This window comes from Rhinopithecus bieti, unplaced genomic scaffold (assembly GCF_001698545.2).
Source record: "Rhinopithecus bieti isolate Rb0 unplaced genomic scaffold, ASM169854v2 scaffold_40077, whole genome shotgun sequence".
Taxonomy (NCBI): Eukaryota; Metazoa; Chordata; class Mammalia; order Primates; family Cercopithecidae; genus Rhinopithecus; species Rhinopithecus bieti.
In genome coordinates this window covers 264,920-287,071 of record NW_016816716.1, presented here as the reverse complement: position 1 = coordinate 287,071, position 22,152 = coordinate 264,920, and the positions used below count along the sequence as shown (strand labels likewise).

General features: G+C 43.6%; 1 protein-coding gene across 1 annotated transcript in view; it reads right to left on the bottom strand.

The window, feature by feature from the left end:
- Nucleotides 1-22,152, bottom strand: part of DNAH9 (dynein axonemal heavy chain 9) — a 381,759-nt gene that overhangs the window by 182,923 nt on the left and 176,684 nt on the right. The window contains 5 exon segments of the mRNA XM_017855172.1: nucleotides 524-763; nucleotides 1,316-1,418; nucleotides 4,505-4,670; nucleotides 18,140-18,347; nucleotides 18,834-19,007. Coding sequence (XP_017710661.1) covers nucleotides 524-763; nucleotides 1,316-1,418; nucleotides 4,505-4,670; nucleotides 18,140-18,347; nucleotides 18,834-19,007 — 891 coding nt within the window.

The following is a 22,152-nucleotide window of genomic DNA, read 5'->3' as shown; positions in this document are numbered from 1 at the left end:
AAGATCTGAAACAGCTTTGGCCTAGAAATGAACCTGGGAATTTTAGGACTGAGGCCCTCGCAGGGGCTGGCAGATGGCATCTTAGGAGTATGACAATGTGGCTTTTTGAGGAAGCAGAGCTATCTTGCACGGTTTGGGGAACATTCTTTTTCATCCCGAGATCAATAGATGTACCAATGGGAGATCCAAAATAGTTCTCTTTCTTTCAGGCCATTTTTCTTCCCAGGCATACTGGACTCATTATATAACATTATCTCCAAGATGCTGAGCCTTCTGCAGCCCCCAAGGAACCAACTCAGAGATGCATGCTGCTTACTGAGAAATAATGTAATTGGCAAAGGAAACTCTCTTTTATTGAGGGCCTTCCTTGTGGAGCCCATGGCACTGTGTGTGTCTCCTTATGTTCATGATTACATATGAACAGTGGCTTTGCCTGTGCCTAAGAGCTGGGCATTAGCTACTTATTATTATTAAGAATAGGAGCATCTAAGCCCCTAGGGTGTCTCAGAGTCAATGAACTCACCTGGAAAATGTTGGCAAAATCTCTGAGGTTGAAGATGTAGTGGAATTTGATTGCTGTGGGTAAGAATGTGGTAGCAACTTTCCGGTGGAAGGCGAGGGCCAGATTGATCAGTGGGGGGATGGATTTCTGCAGGGACACCGGGAAGTTTCCAAGCTTCAGATGTTGAGTGAGGATGATGCTGTAGATGGAGGACAGGGCATCTGCCCCCGGGAAGGAGAGGACAAACAGGCTGAAGTGACGCTGCACAGAAAACAAAGGCATGAGCTCAACATCCTTTACCACAGAGTAGAAATCACCTCTTCTGAATTTGGAGATAATAATGGAAAATTCTTCTATAGCCTTTAAATTTGTATTTTGGTCCCATCTCTCACACTATGCCCACATTTAGGTTGAACCTAAAATGACTAGGGGAATAAGAGACAAAGCACCTTTAGTCAAAGATGGCAGCCTGGGACAGCAGGAAGAGAACTAAACTTGGACTCAGAGAAGCTGAATCCAAATCTGATTTTGATATTGAGAATCCATATGACCCTGGGAAAGTCATTCATCTCTCTGAAGTTCCCTCATCTGAAGAAAGAAGGATCAAAACAGATGAAATCTATGATCCCTTCCAATCTTGAGACTCTAAGTCTAGGAGTTTCTCTTTTCCTCTAGAGATGCAATTTGGCATTCTATCTGATTTGCCGTTTGGAGAGGCTGCGTGGGGAAAAAAGCCAATTATTACTTATAATCAAGGGGCATCCGCTCTAGTAAGGTAGGATTAGGACCCGGGTCCCGTGGCTCCTCCTGTACCTGAAGCCGGGGGTTGATGGTGAAGCTGCCTGCCGTGGGGTTCATACAGGAAACATACTGTACATTTGTGATCTCCTTTAGGGACAGCTTGCTCCGATCATACCTGGAACAGTCAGAAGCTCTAGGTAAAAGGTGTCTGAGGACCGAGGCAGGTGAGTGCTTTGTCAAGGTGAGGTAGGATGTGCCCTACTGTTCATGTGTTTGGGTGATAAAAAAGTCTAGATCCACTGGCAGCGATTGAGAAGAGATAAGAGCCTAGGACAGATTCCCAAGGGACCTCAGTATCTAAAGAAATAGCATAGAAAGACGAGCCCACAGGATGGATGAAAAGGTAGGAGAAAAATCAGGGGGTATATGCCATACCAAAAGGCAAAGGAAGCCAGTATTCCCAAAAGAAGAGAGTGGTCAACCACATCAAGGGCTGCAGAGAGAACAAGAAAGGTAGTGACTCCAGCAGCGGTGTCTAAGGGAGAGAATGTGTCATGGGTTCTTAGTTTCTGTTTCTGGTTGGGCCAGTAATGCCCCTTCCTCATCCCTCTTTTCCATTTATCACTAGAGACAGAAACTAAAAACCATGGCTTCAGGCTGCTGAAAGCCAAGAACAAAACCAAACAGAACAACAAAAACAACAAAATAAGGTGGCTGGACAAGTTTGCAAAGGATTTCTTGGATTTTACAATAATGATGCAGATAGTAGGTTAGCAAGAACAGTGGAGGGAACAGAAATCAAACAACAGTGGATTGAGGAGTGAGTGGGAGATAAGGGAGTGGGGACAGAACAGTAATTAGAAAGTAATTTTTTAACTCAGTTGAAGAAATGTATGCAAGTTTGTTTGTTTGTTTGTTTGTTTGTTTATTTGAGACAGAGTCTCACTCTGTCACCCAGGCTGGAGTGCAATGGCACGATCTCGGCTCACTGCAACCTCTATCTCCAGGTTCAAGCGATTCTCCTGCCTTGGCCTCAGAAGTAGCTGGGATTACAGGCATGTGCCACCACACCTGGCTAATTTTTGTATTTTTAGTAGAGATGGGGTTTTACCATGTTGGCCTGGCTGATCTCGAACTCCTGGGCTCAAGTGATCTGCCCACCTCGGCCTCCCAAAGTGGTGGGATTACAGGCATGAGCTACCGCACCCAGTCCGTTTATGCAAGTTTAAATGATGTGAAGCAGCTAATGAGGAGATGGGGACCAACTGATGAAGTGAGCACTTCAGGAGTGGGAGACAGTAGAATGAAGAGGCTGGTGGACGGTTCGGCCTTAGGTAAGATGTAACAGGAGGGTGGAGGAGGGATGCATGGGGACACGGGTGAGTTGTATGGATGTGGAAGCGAGAAATGGAGGTGGCATCTGTGTTCTCTGAGAAGGCAAGGCCATCAGCTGAGGGTGGTGGGAAGATCAAAGACAGGGAAGATGGAATGAAATAGACATTTCTGAGAGTGGACATACTAAAACCATATGGTAGAATTTCCAGGAAGCTTCTACTTTCCATTTAAGGTTTGTGACCATGAATCTAAAGTAAAACTAGTTAGCTTGACTTCTTAATTATTGCCCATGAAATTAAGCTGCTCAAATGTCAGTGTGGAGATTGTAAACAGTTGCATATGTCAGGCATCCAGTAAAGATTTTGGGAAGGAAGGGAAGGCAACTCAAGTTGCCATCTTAACTATCATTCTTCTCTCTGAATTCTCTTCTCACTCTTTCTCAGCAGTAGATTCGGTGTGGGGTAGAAAGGTTAGTCAAAGTTGTCTCAAATCAATGACTTTTTTTTTTCTAGTAAGTTCAGACCTTTTGCCATTAAAAATTATGCTGTTGCAAGAGATACTATCCAGCCCCCTGAGCTGCTCTGAAGGCACTGAGGCTGGAAGGACTGCAGACACCGTGCATGGTACCAGGTGTTAGGTGTTGTGTTTTGTTTGTTTGTTTGTGAGATGGAGTCTTGCACTGTCACCCAGGCTGGAGTGCAGTGGTCCAAACTTGGCTCATTGCAACCTCTGCCTCCCGGGTTCACGCCATTCTTCTGCCTCAGCCTCCCAAGTAGCTGGAACTACAGGCGCGCACCAACATGTCTGGCTAATTTTTGTATTTTTTTTTTAGTAGAGATGGGGTTTCACCATATTGGCCAAGCTGGTCTCGAACTCCTGACCTTGTGATCCACCTGCCTCGGCCTCCCAAAGTGATGGGATTATAGGCATGAGCCATTGTGCCCGGGCTTTTTTTTTTTTTTTTTTTTTGAGACACAGTCTCACTTTGTCACCCAGGCTGGAGTGCAGTGGCACGATCTTGGCTCACTGCAACCTCCATCACCCAGGTTCATGCAAGTCTCCTGCCTCAGCCTCCCAAGTAGCTGGGACCACAGGCGCCCGCCACCATGCCCCACTAATTTTGTATTTTTTAGTAAAGACAAGGCTTCACCATATTGGCCAGGCTGATCTCGAACTCCTGACCTTGTGATCTGCCTGCCTCGGCCTCCCAAAGTGCTGGGATTACAGGCATGAGCCACCGCACCTGGCCTNTTTTTTTTTTTTTTTTTGAGACACAGTCTCACTTTGTCACCCAGGCTGGAGTGCAGTGGCACGATCTTGGCTCACTGCAACCTCCATCACCCAGGTTCATGCAAGTCTCCTGCCTCAGCCTCCCAAGTAGCTGGGACCACAGGCGCCCGCCACCATGCCCCACTAATTTTTGTATTTTTTAGTAAAGACAAGGCTTCACCATATTGGCCAGGCTGATCTCGAACTCCTGACCTTGTGATCTGCCTGCCTCGGCCTCCCAAAGTGCTGGGATTACAGGCATGAGCCACCGCACCTGGCCTGTGTTAGGTGTTATCACTGAAGCCCATGCCCAGTGCTGTGGGGCCATGGTGCAGGGGAAGTAGTTAATTCTGCTTCCAGCACTTGAAGAAGGCAACTTCAGACATGAGTCTTGAAGCAAAAAGTAGGCTTTTTTTCCTTAGATGAGAGTTCAGTGCCTTCTCTGGTTAAACTTTTCATGTGAATATTAGTGCCCCTGTTTGAAGGAACCACTCTGGGAAATAGAGAACTGCATGAGAAATGTAGTTTACCACAAAGATTCCCATCTGGCACCAGAGCTATGCTGAGATTTGCCATTCAGGCAGAATAGAGACTGGCCTTCAGCCCTGCCTTAGGCTCTGCCCCCTTGGGCCAGTCCCTTTACATGGGCGCTCTTACCAGTGGCCATAGTCCAGATGCTGCCGGATGATGGTGTGGGGCTGCACCGTCCCATAGGCATCCACCTCAGGCATGTTCATGTCATCAATGAAATAGATGAGCTTCTTGTTGCCTGGAGGGCCGTAGTTTCTGCCAGCCTTCTTTTCCAGAGGCTTCTCCAGGACAGCTGAGGAGACAGCGAGTCAGTGAGGGAAGGTGGCTCAAATCTCAGATGCCAGTAATGAGACAGCAAAGATGTCAAGGACAAGCAATGGTGCTGCCTGCATGTGTGCAAAAAACAGCAACGCAAAAGACAACAATAATAACAGCCACTGCTGCTCCCAATGGGCATTCTACAGGACTGGAAAGTGAAAACTGAAATTACCAGGCAGTAATGGGGACTGAATACCTCACCACGTTCGCTGTGCTAAGTTTTTACCCATCTTAATTATCTCATTTAATCCTTATAACATAACGGTGAGATTAGTATTATCCCGTTTTACAGATGAGGAAACTGAGGCTCAAAAGAACTCAGCGACTTTACTAAGGCTGGATACAAATCACAGTGATTAAACCTCAGAGACTATGCTTCTTCTGTCATACTTGTGGTCCCCAGTTTTCTTTGTTTATATACTAAAAATGGAAAATATCTTTACAGTCCCAAGGCCAGGTACTCTACTCCAAAGAAGCTTACAAATAGTTGAATTCCTAGGTAGAGCTGCCCTCTCTACTGAAGGCAGCAAAAATGCATAAAGGCTGCAGCTCCCCTTTCAGGGCTGGGTAGATGCCCTTTCCTCTCCGAGGCTATAAGAAAGGCGTCAATGTATGTTTTGCTAACTGTGTTCCCAGAGAGTTCATCTCATGGGATTTTCCTTGGCAGGATGTAGTAAAAACAGCCTCAGAGAATTTCCCAGATGCTTCCAGTGTCAACGGTGCGGCGCCCTCCCCTGCTCTCAGGTTTCCTGGCTTTCTATCTGAGCGCCTTGGTGCCTTGACTCTCTTCTGGAGTGGTTTCTTCAACTATCAAGCCAAAGAAAGGAATCTAACAGCACTTTTCCAGCATGACAGGACTTGTTTAGAACAATCTTAAGTAATAGGGTGGAGATATATGTACTTTTTCCAGTAAAGCAATGAAATATTTATGAATTGCAAGAACCAACACTTCCTGTTACAGCTGGAAGCGCTAAGAATCATCTGATTTCTTCTCTTGAAAAACAAGTTTGTAAACAAGGAGAAAGTGTCAATAGACACATGAAGGTGACAGATAGAAAGACAAGTTCCTTCAAGAAACTCGAATATTCTAATTTTCTGATCCTGAGTTAAATTAAATGTTTCAAATATGAATTAAATTTAAATTTAATTAGCATCCAATTAACATACACTATCAACCAACTAATCACACAACACCTTCTTCCCCCCTAAAGACATAACAACTATATGTGAGATCTGTCAACATGAAATATAATTAATGAGTTGACAAGGACATGCTTTTGAGAACAGTTCTTCCAATAGGAAATTCTCTCCTTAGAAAGAAAGATTTGTTTCTTCTCCTCCCAAGGCAATGATATTCAAATCAACCCCTGGAATTAAGCAGACCCTGTAATTTGGGCTGATTAAGCTCTTTATGCTTTTAAAGGATCGTTAAGGAGAAAACCATGTCAGTTAGCAAGAAGTGGCCGTGGAGCACACGGGATTATCTCAGACGGACGATACTAAGTTCTCCAGAGAAAGAAAGGGTCTGCCAGGAAAGACAGGCACATTGCTGATCCCTTCTTGGCCATGCTCTACTCCATGTCACACCTAGGATGGAATTATAGTGATCTACTCTGTTTCCAGGCAGAACTGGAGGAGCAGAAGAGGGTCTGAGTTTCAGGAAAAGTGTTGATGTTGAAGGAGCTGAACGAATAAGACATGTAAAGAAATGTGACCCTCTCGCCACCTCTTCTGGGTTCTGACTGTTCTCAACAAGCCTGGAAGCTCAAGTCCACATCTGGAGCCCAGGCCCAAGGTCATTTGTGCATTCTGACTGAATTTCTCCTCGAGACCCGTATGGAACAGCTTGGGGTTCAGTCTTTGGCCACACAGACCCGTGTCAGCTGCTGCACCAGGGTGAATGGTTTTATTCGTGCCGTTCTCTGGATACTATTGCATTGCCGTCTTATACTTGAAGGCAATTTAATTTTCTTCTTCTTCTTTTTTTTTGAGCTGGAGTTTTGCTCTTGTTGCCCAGGCTGGAGTGCAGTGGCATGACCTTGGCTTACCGCAACCTCTGCCTCCCGGGTTCAAGCGATTCTCCTCCCTCAGCCTCCCGAGTAGCTGGGATTACAGGCATGGAACACCACCTGGCTAATTTTGTGTTTTTAGTAGACGGGGTTTATCCATGTTAGACAGGCTGGTCTCAAACTCCTGACCTCAGGTGATCCACCCACCTCAGCCTCCCAAAGTGCTGGGATTACAGGCGTGAGTCACTGTGCCCGGCCTGTAATTTAATTTTCAAAGGGGCTTCCCATTTGTTATCTCTTTTCGCCATCTCCACTGCTGCCCTCCTTGTCCATCTGCTCTCCCCTGGTAACTACAAATCTTCCCAAATTGTCTCCCAGCTTCTGCCCTAGACTTCCTACACTAGATTCTCAAAACAGCAGACAAGAATACCGTTGTAAAATGTAAATTGGATCATGCCCATCCCCTGTTTTATGCCCTCCAGTGGCATCCTGTCTCACCTGGAGCAAAAGCCAGTTTGTTGACTTCCACTAAACTTGTATCTTTGTTTTTCTCTCCTGTTCTCCTCCTCACACTCTGCCCCAGCCACCCTGTTTCCTTTTTCCTTCCTTCCTTCCTTTCTTCCTTCTTTCCTTCCTTCTCTCTCTTTCTCTTTTTCTCTCTCTTTTTTTCTCTTTCTTTCTTTCTTTCTTTCTTTCTTTTCTTTTCTTTTTCTTTCCTTCCTTCCTTCCTTCCTTCCTTCCTTCCTTCCTTCCTTCCTTTCCCTCCCTCCTTCTTTCTTTTCTTTTCTTTTCTTTTTCTTTCTTTCTCTTTCTTTCTTGCTTGCTTGCTTTTCTTTCTTTCCTTTCTTTATCTTTATTTCTCTCTCTTTCTTTCTTTCTTCTTTCTTTCTTTTTGAGACGGAGTCTCACTCTGTTGCCCAGGCTGGAGTGCAGTGGCACCTTTTCGGCTCACTGCAACCTCCGTCTCCTGGGTTCAAGCAATTCTCCCGCCTCAGCCTCCCGCCTCAGCCTCAAGCAATTCTCCCGCCTCATGTTTCTGATTCATGAGTCACTCGCTGCCCCAAGGCTTTGCTCTGGTTGTACCCCTTGCCTCGAATCCTCTTCTTCCACATGCCAGCACAGTTTGCTCCCTCACACCCATCAGGAGTTTATTTACCCAGGTGCTATTTTTCCAGTAAGGTCTTCCCTGGTATGCACCCTAAAATTCAAAGCCCCACCTGCTATCCTCTGCCCCAGCTTCATGTCTCTTTACATCACTTGTTACCACCTAATATCCTATATCTTTACTTATTATCTTGTGTATTGCCCCATCCATCCCCTTGAACACTAGAATCTAAACCCCATGAGGAAAGGGATTTTACTGTTTGTCTCACTGTCATAACCCCTGGACCTAGGGTATTATCTAGCACATAGTATAGTGCTTGAAAATCACTTATTAAATAAATGAATGAATGAATGTATCTTATTATTATTACAAACCCCATGATATAGGTAAAGAAAGTCTTACTATTCCCCATTTGAAATTAAGGACATAGAGGCTAAGGCAGATTAAATACCTTGCTGGAATTAGAATCCAGGTTTTTGGATAGTAATTCCAAAGCTTCTCCATGTTACCCAGCAAGAGAGCCCTTGTAAGCCTTCGCTCCCACCCTCCTGGACAATTCTAGTCCCAGTGATTCCTCCAGGCCCTGAACTTTAGAGCAGTTCCTTCATTCACCACGAAGCATTACCAGTAAGTGAGTGCTTGACATGGATTATAGCACTGATCCTCACAGAGCCCTATCATGTATTATCATTGCCTCTTAAAGGTCTTTGAATACATGGTAAGACTGAGGCTTAGAGAAATTTAGTGATTTTATCCAAAGTCAAACAGCTACTAAGTGTCAAAGCCAGGATTTTAACCCAGGTCCACCTGGCAATGAAACCTCACATAACCACTACTGCAATATTTACTTCTTCTTTTGTTGTTGTTGTTGTTGTTGTTGTTGTTGTTTGAGATGGAGTTTCACTCTTGTTGCCCAGTTGGAATGCAATAGCGCGATCTTGGCTCAGTGCAACCTCTGCCTCCCGGGTTCAAGCAATTCTCCTGCCTCAGCCCTCCTAAGTAGCTGGGATTACAGGCATGCGCCACCATGCCTGGCTAATTTTGTATTTTTAGTAGAGACAGGATTTCTCCATGTTGGTTAGGCTGGTCTTGAACTCCCAACCTCAGGTGATCTGCCTGCCTCGGCCTCCCAAAGTGTTGGGATTACAGGAATGAGCCACTGCATCTGGCCTTCCTTACTTCTTAAACACTATAAAGACATGGCTTCTGCCCTTGAAAATTATCAGTTTAGTCAACTCATTGCCCGCACCATATTTTTGACAGAGATCATTAGTAATTAATCATGTCTTATTTTGCATGGATATGATTTGCATACCTGTTTGAACCCTTTTCCTTTCATATTATTTAATTTTTCATGTGTTAAGACTTTTCAGTTATCTTGTAAGGGCTTTGCATTTATTCTTTCAAAAAATAACATACTTTGCATGATTATAAACATAATACATATTCATTTTAGAAAGATTAAAAAGCATAGAAAATTATAATAATGGAAGTGAAAATCACCCATAGTTCTATCAACTAGCTGTAAGTACTCTCTTTCAATATTTTGGTGTATTTTATTCTAGTCTGCTTTTTTTTTTTTCTTAGATTTTTTTTCTACACAATCAAAATTATACTGAATATACTGCCTGTATTTTTTAATTTAATGTATTGTAAACCTCTTTATATGGTAATAAACATACTCCTAAAACATGATTTTAATTGCTGCGTTGTGTTCCATAATTTGGATGTACCAAAATTTATGGAATTATTCTTCTATTGCCTGAAATATGTGTTGCTTTCAATGTCATTATACTATATTTGAACTTTCCACGATTCCAAGTAGAATGTCTTGCTCACTAGATGATACATCTTTGATGATTTCACTTTGATTTCTGTCATGAAGTGAAACGTATTAGGTGGAAGAGAGCTGTCTGTCTGTAATAATTGTAAGCACAATGCTCCTTTGAGATTGGACATTTGATTAGATCTTTTAAGGTCTTGTCCAACCTTGAGGTTCATAATAAACAGGTTACAGAAATCCATTTTATACAAAGTTTCAGACATCTGAGCTCCTATATAATTAGTGTAATTAAGCACTCAAATGTTTGTTGAGCTAATAATGCAAATCACAGCTGGATGGCAAGAGAATTCAGAACTGTGATAAGCTTGATCTTTGGCTTTCTCCCTGTACGCTAAAACTATAAGCCCATCGAAGCCTTAACTAAGCTCTTTGTTCCTACTTTTCTAAACTATCCTGCTTCTAAACTATCCTGTCTTGTGGGTCTCTATGAATTCTTTTGTTTTAAAAATTATTTATGTTTTCAAAAAGAACAAGAAGAGACTAAAGTCTTTAAAGAGACATTAAACAGACCAATTAAAATAAAGTCTAAATAGGGATTGCTAAACAATACAGAATGAGAAGAAACTTAACTACACTAGTAATGTAGGATGACACAGTCACTGTAAACACATAAAAATTTATCTCACATTTTCCTTTATGAACTGCTTGCCTGAAAGCTCAGAACTAAATCTGTGTTTAATTACAATAACCATGTCATCTCAGGTTACTGGTACAGAGTCATCTCTTCTTTCCTCTAAAAATTTTGTAGGCACCAAATTCCAGGAGGCATATATCACAGATACTTGTAAAACAGGTATCAGGCTACAGAATGGTTTTCAACTGAGATTTTGCAACAGGCATAAAAAATAAAGTTATCTTTTATTATAGTAACCCTCAACAAAACCCAAGGGAGGACCATTATATTGTAATTTAATGAAGGGAATGAAAGCAGTACAGCTAGGTTTGTGGAGTTCAGAGAAACTGCTGGAATGGAGAATGAACACAGATCTCTGTCTCTCTTGGCTTGAGGTGTCAGTGTTACGAACCTGTGGTTTGTGCATGTGTTACCCAGTAATAAACATTTTTCAATGACTGACAGAAGGGCCTATTCTGTTGACTATCATAGAAGAAAATATCCATATGCTCTAGATATCAGACGAGTGGAAGCAGAGTTGGCATTCTATTATGAAAATTAAGATGTATGACTTAAAAGTCTTATCAAAGTAGAAGGTCTTCATAGCTTCATGAAATAAGACTGCTTTGCTGTTAACTCATAGGGTGACTTTGAGGTAAGTCCTTAACACCTCTAAGCTTCATTTGATTAACTTGTAAAACTGGGGACTATCATCAGATCTGTGTTGGACACCATTTCCAACCTCCTTCTCTTTAGCCAGTCTTCAGCTGGGGTGTTATGTGACACAGTTTTGAACATTAAGACATAGGCATAAATGTATAAAGTTCCTGGAGAGCTATCATGTCAGGACATGGGCACTATCTCCCCCTACCACTTTTTTTTTTGGATGCGGATGTGATGGCTGATGCAGCAGCCATTCTGCCACCTTGAAGGAGGAGCCAAGAGAAGAGCGAATATCTTAGCATTGGTATCACTGTTACTAACCTGATTAGCAATTGCCTGCCTGCAGAGTTCCTGTCATGTGAAAAACAGAATATCTATTTGTGCCACTAATGTCAGATTTTCCACTACTTGCAGTCAAAAGCCATATTGAAATAGTCTCATAGGCTGGAGAGGATTAAATGAAACAAGTGAGGAAAGCCCTTTGCACAAGGGTTGACCCACTGTAAACATTAAAGTGTGTGCTACCCACACTGTGAGCCGGCAGTACAGCCCCCACTGGTATCAAGGAGTTCTGAATCCATATTTAGAGAAGTACAATGGAGACTCCAGAACTGGATGTAGTGAGAGAGAGGAGAGATGCAGGTATGATCAACCAGCTGCCTCCTCTAAAAAAGAACATCTGCTTTTGAGAAAAGTAGCATCTGATGGGCTGGCAGGATGATTGAGCTGCAAAAAGTCCCCCTGGAGACCTCTAGGAATTGACCTGCTGGGTGGAGTTACTGTCTATTTGAAAGCTGGAATATTTCTCCCCAAAACATTATTTCTGTTTTAGCGTAGCTTGTGTTCAACTTATTTTTCAAGCAGAAAAGGTTTGCTTTTGTTGCTTTTTGTTTTTTGGCAGTTGGGGCTTAGAAATTATTGTTCGATATAGATTCTTAAATTTGAGAAGTATGTTGTTAATATTATTATAATAACAGCTTCCATTTACAAAGCACTTATTGTATGCTGGGAATCATTTTGAGTGTTTTACATACTTTATCTTACTATTCAAGAATGAAAAGAATGAACCGTTGATTCACTCAACAACATGAATACATCTCAAAATCATGCTGAGTGAAAGAAGCCAGGAAAAAAGAGTGTGCACATTTCGTGACTCCATTATACAAATTTCTAGAAAATGCAAACTAATTTATAGTGATAGAAAGCAGATCAGTGGTTGAAACAGGGCAGGTGGGTGGGGCTTGGGAGGAAGGGATTACAAAGGAACATGAGGAAACGTTTGGAGGTGATGGTTATGTTCATTATTTCAATTATGATGATTTCACGATGTATAAATATTTTGAAATGTATCAAATTGTACACCTTAAATATGTACAGTTTATTACATGTCAATTATAACTCAATATAGCTTTTTTTTAGAAAAGAAAAAAATGTAAAAAGATTATACTGCCTTTCAGTAGGAAAAAGGATAAATGAGCTGTGATTTATTCACACAATGGAATTCTATGCAGCAGTGAAAATAAATGAAATAGATCTGCATGTATTAAGACAATGATTAAAAAAGTAATGATATGGGTTGGCTGTGTGCCCGCCCTAATCTCATGTTGAATTGCAGCTCCCATAATCCTTACGTGTCCTACCTGCTGGGAGGTAACTGAATCATGGGGGGGTGGGGGGGTTTCCTGTGCTGTTCTCATTATAGTGAATATGTCTCATGAGATTTGATGGCTTTATAAAGGGCAGTTCCCCTGCACACGCGCTCTTGCCTGCTACCATGTGGGACGTGCCTTTGCTCCTCCTTTGCCTTCCACCATGATTGTGAGGCTTCCCCAGTCATATGGAACTGTGAGTCCATTAAATCTCTTTCCTTTATAAATTACCCAGTCTCAGGTATGTCTTTACAGCAGTGTGAGAATGGGGGGGTTTCCTGTGCTGTTCTCATGATAGTGAATATGTCTCATGAGATTTGATGGCTTTATAAAGGGCAGTTCCCCTGCACACGCGCTCTTGCCTGCCACCATGTGGGACGTGCCTTTGCTCCTCCTTTGCCTTCCACCATGATTGTGAGGCTTCCCCAGTCATATGGAACTGTGAGTCCATTAAATCTCTTTCCTTTATAAATTACCCAGTCTCAGGTATGTCTTTACAGCAGTGTGAGAATGGACTAATACAAGTAAGTTGCCAAAGAAAGGTATAGTATGGCATATTTGAAGTTTAAATATGCAACATTATGTATTTTATGGCTACATATTTGTTTCAAAAGTGTAAACTTGGAATGAGACACGTTGAGTTTAGTACTCTAGTTAATAAGGGGCAGGAAGGAGAAAGGAGTGACAGGGGTGATGTATTAGCTGTACTTGTTTTTATTCTATTTTATTTTATTTTGTGGCAGGGGTCTCACTCTGTCGCCCAGATTGTACAGTGGTGCAATCTCGGCTCACTGCAACCTCAACCTCCCAGGTTTAAGCAATTCTCCTGCCTCTGCCTCCTGAGCAGTTGGGACTACAGGCACGCACCACCATGCCCGGCTAATTTTTTTGTGTATTTTTGGTAGAGACAGGGTTTCACCATGTTGGCCAGGCTGGTCTCGATCTCCTGATCTCAGATGATCCGCCCGCCTCGGCCTCCCAAAGTGCTGGGGTTATAGGCAGAAGCCTCCATGCCCCGCCTATTAGCTGCACTCATAATGCTAAGTTCCATTTAGCATAATGCTAACACTTTAGCATCTGTTAAATCTGGATAGTGCTACACTGGCATCTGTTATATTATTTTCTGTACTTTTGTACATGTTTGAAATATTTTATAGTTAAACATAAAAGGTTTAATTCTCTATCCCACCGTCAGCACCCAGTCAGTTTCCCTTGCCAGCGACAAGTGCTGTCTATGTTTCTTTTGTATCCTTCTGGAGATTGTCTAAGTTTTTATATAAGCATAAATTATGTGTGTGTGTATATATTATACATATTTTAAAATCATATAAGTGAGTAAATTTTATATATTTCTTTTAAACAAGATACAGTTTGGAGCATGCTATATATACTGTTCTATATCTTCCTTTTCTCACTCAACAACATTTTAGAAATAGTTCCAATTCAGTACTTACAGAATTTTCTCATTCTTTCAAACATTGCTTAATATTCTATCATACAGACAATTAGGCTATTGCTCCCCTTTTACCATTACAGACACATTATAAACATAAATTTGCACATCTGTCTGGGTGTGCTAACTGTCCTTTCAAGCAGACTATGCCACTTCACATCCAACTTTTTCTTAAATACACAGGGTCTCAAGTGCAAATAACAATTAAGACACTGGGCTGCAAAATGAGTAATGGGTTCACAAAGGAGGTGCAACCATTTGCCTCTTCATTGAATGATACTAGAGCAGCTGTCTTTTGAGTGTACGCATCTCTCTTACATTCAGCTGATTCTCCAAATCCCTGTTTGATACCTGGTTTCTAGCTGTCACTTTTTAAATCGTTGGTAACACCCTTTCTCCTGCCATGTTGTTGCTCTTAAAATGTTTTAGGCTGAGAAGCCCAAATAATCAAGATTGTTTGCACTGTGCATAAGGCAAGAGGAAGGAAGTTCCCATAAGGGAATAAAAGGGAATACAGCATTTTTCAGAGTTAAGGGTCTGAGCTTTATTGCATGAATGTTGTTACATATATGCTGCTACTCTGTGCTTCGGCTGACTCCCCACTTCCTGGTTGCCCCTGGACAGGAGAGGTTAGAGAACAGTAGCTTTCTCTATCCCTTAGGGTGCGAGGAGGGATGGCTTCAAGGTCTAATGTTACCAACAGGCCATTAGGGAATTAACAAGAAACAGAAAGTGCTGGGTTTTGGTGAATGCTCAGCTACAGTGAGAGCCAGTTTTCATCCTGGTTCTATGTAACAGCATTTTGAGATTTATTTGTAGTCACAGCTACTGGGGAGGCTGAGGCAGGAGAATCGCTTGAACCTAGGAGGCAGAGGATACAATGAACCAAGATTACACCACTGCACTCCAGCCTGGGCGACAGAGCAAGACTGTCTCAAGAGAGAAAAAAGGAATTCTCTGTGTTCTAACAGGAGGGAAGGAGAAAGCCCTCTAGGTGAGAGATCCAGAGTGAGAATGACAGGTCAGGGCAGTGTGAGAAACTCATCTTCTCTTCCTTGATTCCAAATGTTTACCCTCTATTTAAAGGATATTTTAAAAATGTTATAAAACCTCTTTAATAGAATTAAATCACTTTTCTGTTTAATTTTCTTAAATCATTGATTGTAATAATTTTAGAATAAGTTATCAAATGTATTCTATTTAATAAAATTAAATAGAAAATCATTTACATAGAAAAATCAATTAAATAGAAAATCATTCTTCTGGAATACCTGAATAGTACTACTAATGATAATAGTAATAATGTTGAATATTTATTGCAGTTTTCAAAGTATTTTCTTAGCAGGGAAGCAGCATAGCCTAGTGGTTAAGAGCACAGGCTCTGAAGTCAGACTCTCTGGAACTCTGGCACCCCTACTTACTGTGTGTCATAGGGTAGCTTGTTTAACTTCTCTGTGCTTTAGTTTTCTCAAGTAAAAAATGAAGGTAATACAAATTCTTATTCAGAGTTGTACAAGATTAAAGAAGTAAAAAAAAAAAAAAAAAAGAAAAGTGTAAAAGTCTAAGTCAGATTCACACTCCTGGTAAGTCTTTGATAAATGTCAGTTGTTGTTGCTATTATTATTATTATTATTAGTAGTAGTGGTAATGTACTTGTCACAGTAATAAGAATTGAGGTAAATGGGCAGAGCTGGTAATCTGATCAGTTGTTGGACTCGAGGCTTGCAAATAAGGGTAGATATTTGAACAAGAAAGAGGAATTCTATGAGGCAGACAGCGAAGTGCTAAGATTTAAATTAGCTAGACAGGTGAAGTCTGCTTAAGGTCACTGCCAGGTGCTGATGCAATGTCTTCAGCCTTGATGGAAGGTTATGAAGTGATGGTGCTGAGCCTTCATGGAGTAAAGACTAAGCCAGTGGTTTACTGGAGCTGATTATTGAAACCAAGGGAATTGTGCAAGCCGGTTGTTAAACATGACCATTATTAAAAAAATAAATGAGGCCAGTTGCAGTGGCTCAAGCCTGTAATCCCAAGACTTTGGGAGGCCAAGGCGAGCAGATCACCTGAGCTCAGGAGTTTGAGACCAGCCTGGCCAACATGGTGAAACCCCGTCTCTCCCAAAAATCCAAAAATTAGCCTGGTGTCTTGGCAGGTGCCTGAAATCCCAGCTACTTGGGAGGCTGAGACAAGAGAATTGCTTGAACCTGGGAGGCAGAGGTTGCAGTGAGCCAGGAGCACGCCACTGCACTCCAGCCTGGGTGAGAAAGAGTGAAACTCTATCTCAAAAATAAACAAATAAATAAATAAATATAGACAAACGTATAATTAAGTAAATTATATTGAAAATCATGGTAATAAATATTCAAAACTCATCACATCTTAATTATTTTATGCCATTTACTCTCATGTGTATACTGAAGCTTATTTTCATCCATTGTATCTGTAAAGTAGAAATGCTTATAATGCTGTGTATCTCTTCCTGACTCCTTGTTCACTGACATTGCATTGGTAGCTTACAATTGGCCGTGGTGGGAGTATCTACAATACGGAAATTGGCAAACGCTACAATCCAGGGCTTGATTTGTTTTGTAGACTTGTGAAAATAATAAGCAAAATGTTAACAATTCAGATTATACTTAAAAGTGTGTCATGCTTGTTGCTGTAACATTGTGAAAAGCACAAAAAGTGGACGAACAATTCTTTCAGTATTTGAATAGAAGATGTTTACATCTTTGACAAACTAGTAAAGTTCTGATGTAAATCTTTGTTGTTTCGTTTTGTCTTACTTGCTAATATTCATGTCTGAACTACAGTCAGTTGCTGCATTGGGGTTGGTTCAGCAGCAGATGTAGTCCAGAGGTGAGTTTGAAATAGGTGAAGAAGTCTCTGGCACTGAAGGGCAGGTGGGGGGAAGCCTGAACCTCTGTCCACATGCTCGAGGCACCTAGCTGCTCTGAGGGGCAGAGAGCAGAAGCGGTGCTCCCCACCATCAGCATTTTGAGTTGGCTGGACCCGAATCCTACAAGAGCTGGAGTCCTACAAAAACTGTGCAGAAAGAATTCCCCCAGGGGCAAAGTCGACTGTTAGCAGGGGCAACACCGCAGGCCGACTCTGGGGTTTACACCAGGCAGGGATGGCAGAAGGACTGGGTAAAATGGTCAAGGCAGAGGAAGTGGTGGTGCACATAAAGCCTGCTTTGCAAGTCTGCTGGCCTAAGGCCTGGGTGATGTAGCGGATAACGAGAGTGCCAGGTTCACTTTTCACATTATAAGCTATGGCTCCTAACTTATCCATCTGCAAACAGCTCACATCTTGGTGTGGGGAGGTGCTGCAGTGTCACCTGGGAAATTCAGACCAAGTAACAGAGCGGGACAACGCTGTTGCTGTTTGGGAAGTAACAGCAGGGTTTCTCCCTAGCCCTGCCTCTCCCCTCATTTTGTTGAAAGAATGGCTTGGAAGCTTCTCCAAAACAAAGCTGTTTTTAGTCAATCTGTTCTTTCCATGAAAGAGGAGACTGTGTTGTAAATGAGTTAAGGGGAGAGAGATTCCCGCAAGAGGAAAACATCACCAGTGGCCCATGTCTATTTGGGAGCTCTGTGTGTAAACACCGGGGAAAAGCAAGCCCCAGGTGGAGTCAGAAGACCAGATGTGTCATGCCTGCCTCGCCACTGGGTGGTGACTTTGGGCAGTCACATCCTTTTACCTGAGCCTCAGTTTCCCCATCCATAATATGAGAGAGGAATTAAATCATCTCTAGAGATACTTTCAGTGCCAGAAGCCTGCAAGTTCTTGCAGATCTCTCCATGGCTTGTAGCTGTCTTTGTCATCAAGGTGCTGAACTGCTCTGTGTTGAACACCTTGCTCTTGAGGAATTTAACAGGCCAGGGAGGAATGTAGAAAGAAAGACCAGAAGCGGTGCTAAGGGGTCCTGGAGGAGTCAGAAAGAGGCATGTGGGGAGAGGTGAGAAGGGGCATGTGGGAAGAAGTGCACAGTGCTGGGGTATGCAGAAGTCCAGCCAGGCAGGCACCTGACGCTTGGCTTCAGCTCTGTGTCAGGTGACACGGCCACCCACACACCGCCCCACCCCAGGTGCCCTGGGCTGCTTACCCTGCAGCATTGCCGACGTGGTGTAGTAGTTGAATGGCACGTTTTTCACCAGGTATGCCTCGGGGTCGAGGCTGGCCAGCTTAGCTCTCACCAGCACCGACTTGCCAGTGCCAGCTGTGCCCACCAGCATGACAGGCCGCCGCCGCGCCATCAGCCGCTCCATGAAGTAGCACACACGGATGGTCTCACTCGTGTGCACCAAACATGCCTGGAACAGGAGCACAATAAACCTGCCAAGGGTGGGTTCCAGGGAGAAACAGATGTACCACCAATGTTCCAAAGCATTTCAGAAGAGTGGATGTGGAGCTCCCCAAATCAACACAGGTCAGGAGTATCTTCCCTGATATTCACAGTGGGACTATCCCACAGACTCGCTCTCTGGGCTCCCTGCAGTTGGGCAAAGAGCTTCCCCACTCTCCTCTACCACCCAGGCCTCTTTCTCTGTGGCCTCTCTAATGCATTTTAAAATCTTCTGCCCCTGCCATTTCCTCCTCTCTTGAGGAAATGTCCTGGCCTTTAGGAGAATCTGTGACTTCATTACACCTATCATCTCCTCTGCAAAGTCATGGAGCTAGGGATGACTAGTTCCTAGCAAGGACAAATGCTCAGATGCCCATGCGGGGCTGCTACTGGAGCTACTGCAGATCCTTGAGGATAACTGCACGCACGTCCTGGGTCGCTCAGCCACACTCACCTGCAAGGGCATCTCGGGGTCAAATTCAAACTGGGGGATGAGCTTGGACCAAGGCTCGAATTTCTTGGTCTCTGGGTCAATGTAATAGTCAAAGATGGTTCCTTGGGCAGGAAACTTGACTGTTTTGAACTCAGTCAGCCACCATTTGCTGAACTCTGCCCGGTAGTCCACAAGCTGTAAAAACAAACACAGTCAGGGGACAAGGTCCTCCAGAACTCAAGAAGCCCACACAGGAGGCCACGGCATAAGACAGAAGGTCAGGGCAGGATAATGTGCTCCTCCCTGTGCAGGCCTGCCAGATAGACCAGCTTCTCCAGGAAGGCAGCGCTGCCCTGAGGGTCAACCCTGACGAGGCCCAGCTATGCAAGGGGCACGCACACGCATCCTTGCTTGACCACGCAGCTGAGCCAGCCTGGTCCTGCCATGTCTTGCAGCCATTGAAGGGTGGAAAGGGTTGAGGGAGGGAGGTAGAAGAACATGGGGGAGAATCAAGAACTCCTGGAGAGATAGATTGGCCCCATTCTTTGATGCCTGAGAGTCTGCAGTTCCCAGACGGCAGCCTGAGGTTGGAGTGGAATGGTGACTCTTGACACCTGGGGCACAGAGCGCTGGAGTGAGAAGAGCCTCAGAAGGGTATGGGGGTCAGGTAGGTAACCACAGGCAAGTCCTTCTTTCTATGCCTCAATCTCCTCAACTGTAAAATGAGGTTTCTAGAAAGATTTCCAAGGTTCTTGCAAGAGCTAAAATCCTAGAATCTAGGAGCAGTGGGGGAGACAGAGCTGTACTGGTCTTTCTGACAGGAGGAATAACTAGAGGCATATAATTTGCATGCATGCCTATTAGACAATGGGCCCGTTTCGCATGGGGCTGTACACCCAGTGTACTCAAACCATCTTATTGTGTCCAAGCAAACGCACGTGCGCACACACACACACACACACATGCACACACACACATTCAGACCCAAAATATACCCATTGTTACTGGCAGCTCTCTGGGAGGGCAAACCCACTCTTTAAACATACTGAACTAAGGAAAATCCTAAAAGAAAAAAAAGTCCCATATTGGACATTTTAGAAAATATTCAACCGGGCGTTGTGGCTCACGACTGTAATCCCAGCACTTTGGGAGGCCAAGGCGGGTGGATCAGGAGGTCAGGAGATGGAAACCATTCTGGCTAACATGGTGAAACCCCGTCTCTACTAAAAATACAAAAAATTAGCCGGGTGTTGTGGCGGGCACCTGTAGTCCCAGCTACTTGGGAGGCTGAGGCAGGAGAATGGCATGAACCCGGGAGGTGGAGTTTGCAGTGAGCTGAGATCGTACCGCTGTACTCTAGCCTGGGCGACAGAGCAAGACTCTGTCTCAAAAAAAAAAAAAAAAAAAAAAAAAAAAAGAGAGAGAGAGAGAGAGAAAATATTCATGAGGGCAGGACAAAGACAGAGTTCAAAGGCTGAACAGACCAGGGAGCTGGGCACATGGTAACAACTATGAACCCCGAAAAAAGGGCATTCCTCATTTTGCTGTCTGTTAAGTAAATAGGATTGAAGTCTTTTGCTTTAAAATGACAGTGGAAATGGGTGGTAAGATAAGAAAAGATTTGTTTGATGTTCTGATTCTGATTTGAATTTAGATCAAGGGGACGTTATAACTTCTCAATATTGTTCTCTGGAATCAGAAGCCTAGAGGAAACCCCCATTCTTAACTCCTAGAAAATATGCTTCAAGACCTTCAACTTTCTACAAAAGCCAGATTTTAGGTTTCTCTGGAAACTCTGAGATGAAGGCCACCTCTAGAAGGAAGGAAGTGTGGGTCTTCTCCTTTCCTCACCCCCAGTGCTGCCTTGAGATGCCTGGCAATTTCTCAGCTAAGCCCTTGGCTGGGCCATACCGACATTGTCTCACCTTCCTGTAAGCTAGTGCTTGCCCGCACCTTGTACTATAATTGGACACTGTAAAATCAAGGTGACCTCTGCTGGGCCAGTCCAATGGTCCTTTCTCTTACTTTTTCTTTTTTTTTTTTGAGACGGAGTCTCGCTCTGTCGCCCAGGTTGGAGTGCAGTGGCGCAATCTCAGCTCATGGCAACCTCCGCCTCCCGGGTTCAAGCAGTTCTCTGACTCAGCCTCCTGAGTAACTGGGACTACAGGCACCCACTACCATGCCCAAGCCCAGCTAACTTTTTGTATTTTTAGTAGAGACGGGGTTTCACCATATTGTCTAGGCTGGTCTTGAACTATGGACCTCATGATCTACCTGCCTTGGCCTCCCAAAGTGCTGGGGTTACGGGCGTGAGCCCCTGCGTCCGGCCTAGTGATCTGTTCTTAATTCCACTCCACGGTATCTCTTCAACATGGTCCCTTCTGAAATCCCCATCTCCCTTGGGCTCTGACAGTTCACTGATTTCTCTCTGCCCTTTAACCTGGAGGACATGAGGACTTTACTGGCATACTGTGGTAGAGTTGGGAACCCAGTGTTACTTCGCTTCATTTTCACAATGCTATGGGTTATCCTGCTTACTTAAAATTATTCCTATTTCATAAAGTGGGGGGTTTATGAAAAGACAGAATTGGGAGTTGCACTCAGGTTGTCAGTCTCACAATCTGGTGTTTTCTCTACCTCACGTTTCTGAGAGATTTTTTTTGTAGTTCTGTTCTGCTTTTATGACAGTGTTTTCAGTGTAAGCACCACTGGTGTTCCTGATGTGAATATGTTGGCCAAATTCCTACCTTCCTATTTACAGCACTACTTTTGGTGTTTAGCTTTAATGCAGGCTGTGTAGGGGTCTGGGATGTGCCCTGCTGCTAAAAGCTTTCTCCTTTGTCCTCTCCGCAGGTTGCCGGCAGGGCTGTCGATTACTTCAAGTGCTCCAGTGCCCAGGACGCCTGGAGGGATGCTTTCTCTGGGGCTTTTAAAAGGCTTGAGGGGATTTAAATTTTTATACCCAGAGTTAGAAAAATTGATCACATATTTTCATCCTGATACCCCACTGCCTGCTCAGCATCAATACGAGAGAGAAACCCAGCAGTCGCTGTCTGACATTTTGTCAGCCCCAGGTCAGGGACTGCATTTGATGGGGAGCAATAACCTATGCATTTGGGATCTCTGTGCAGTTCAGCCAGGTCTCATCCATCCTGCTGAAATCTCTGCCTCCTTGCCTCAAAGGGGAAACGTAAAGCTGTCAAAGAAGTAGTCCACAGAGAAGCTCCAAAGACTACAGAAAGACAGCAGAAAATTCTCAGATGTCAAATTCCTGGTTCATGTATCCTCCTGTCCTTGGAGATTTCCCTTTCTGCCTCCAGGGCATCCCACTCTGGGGAGG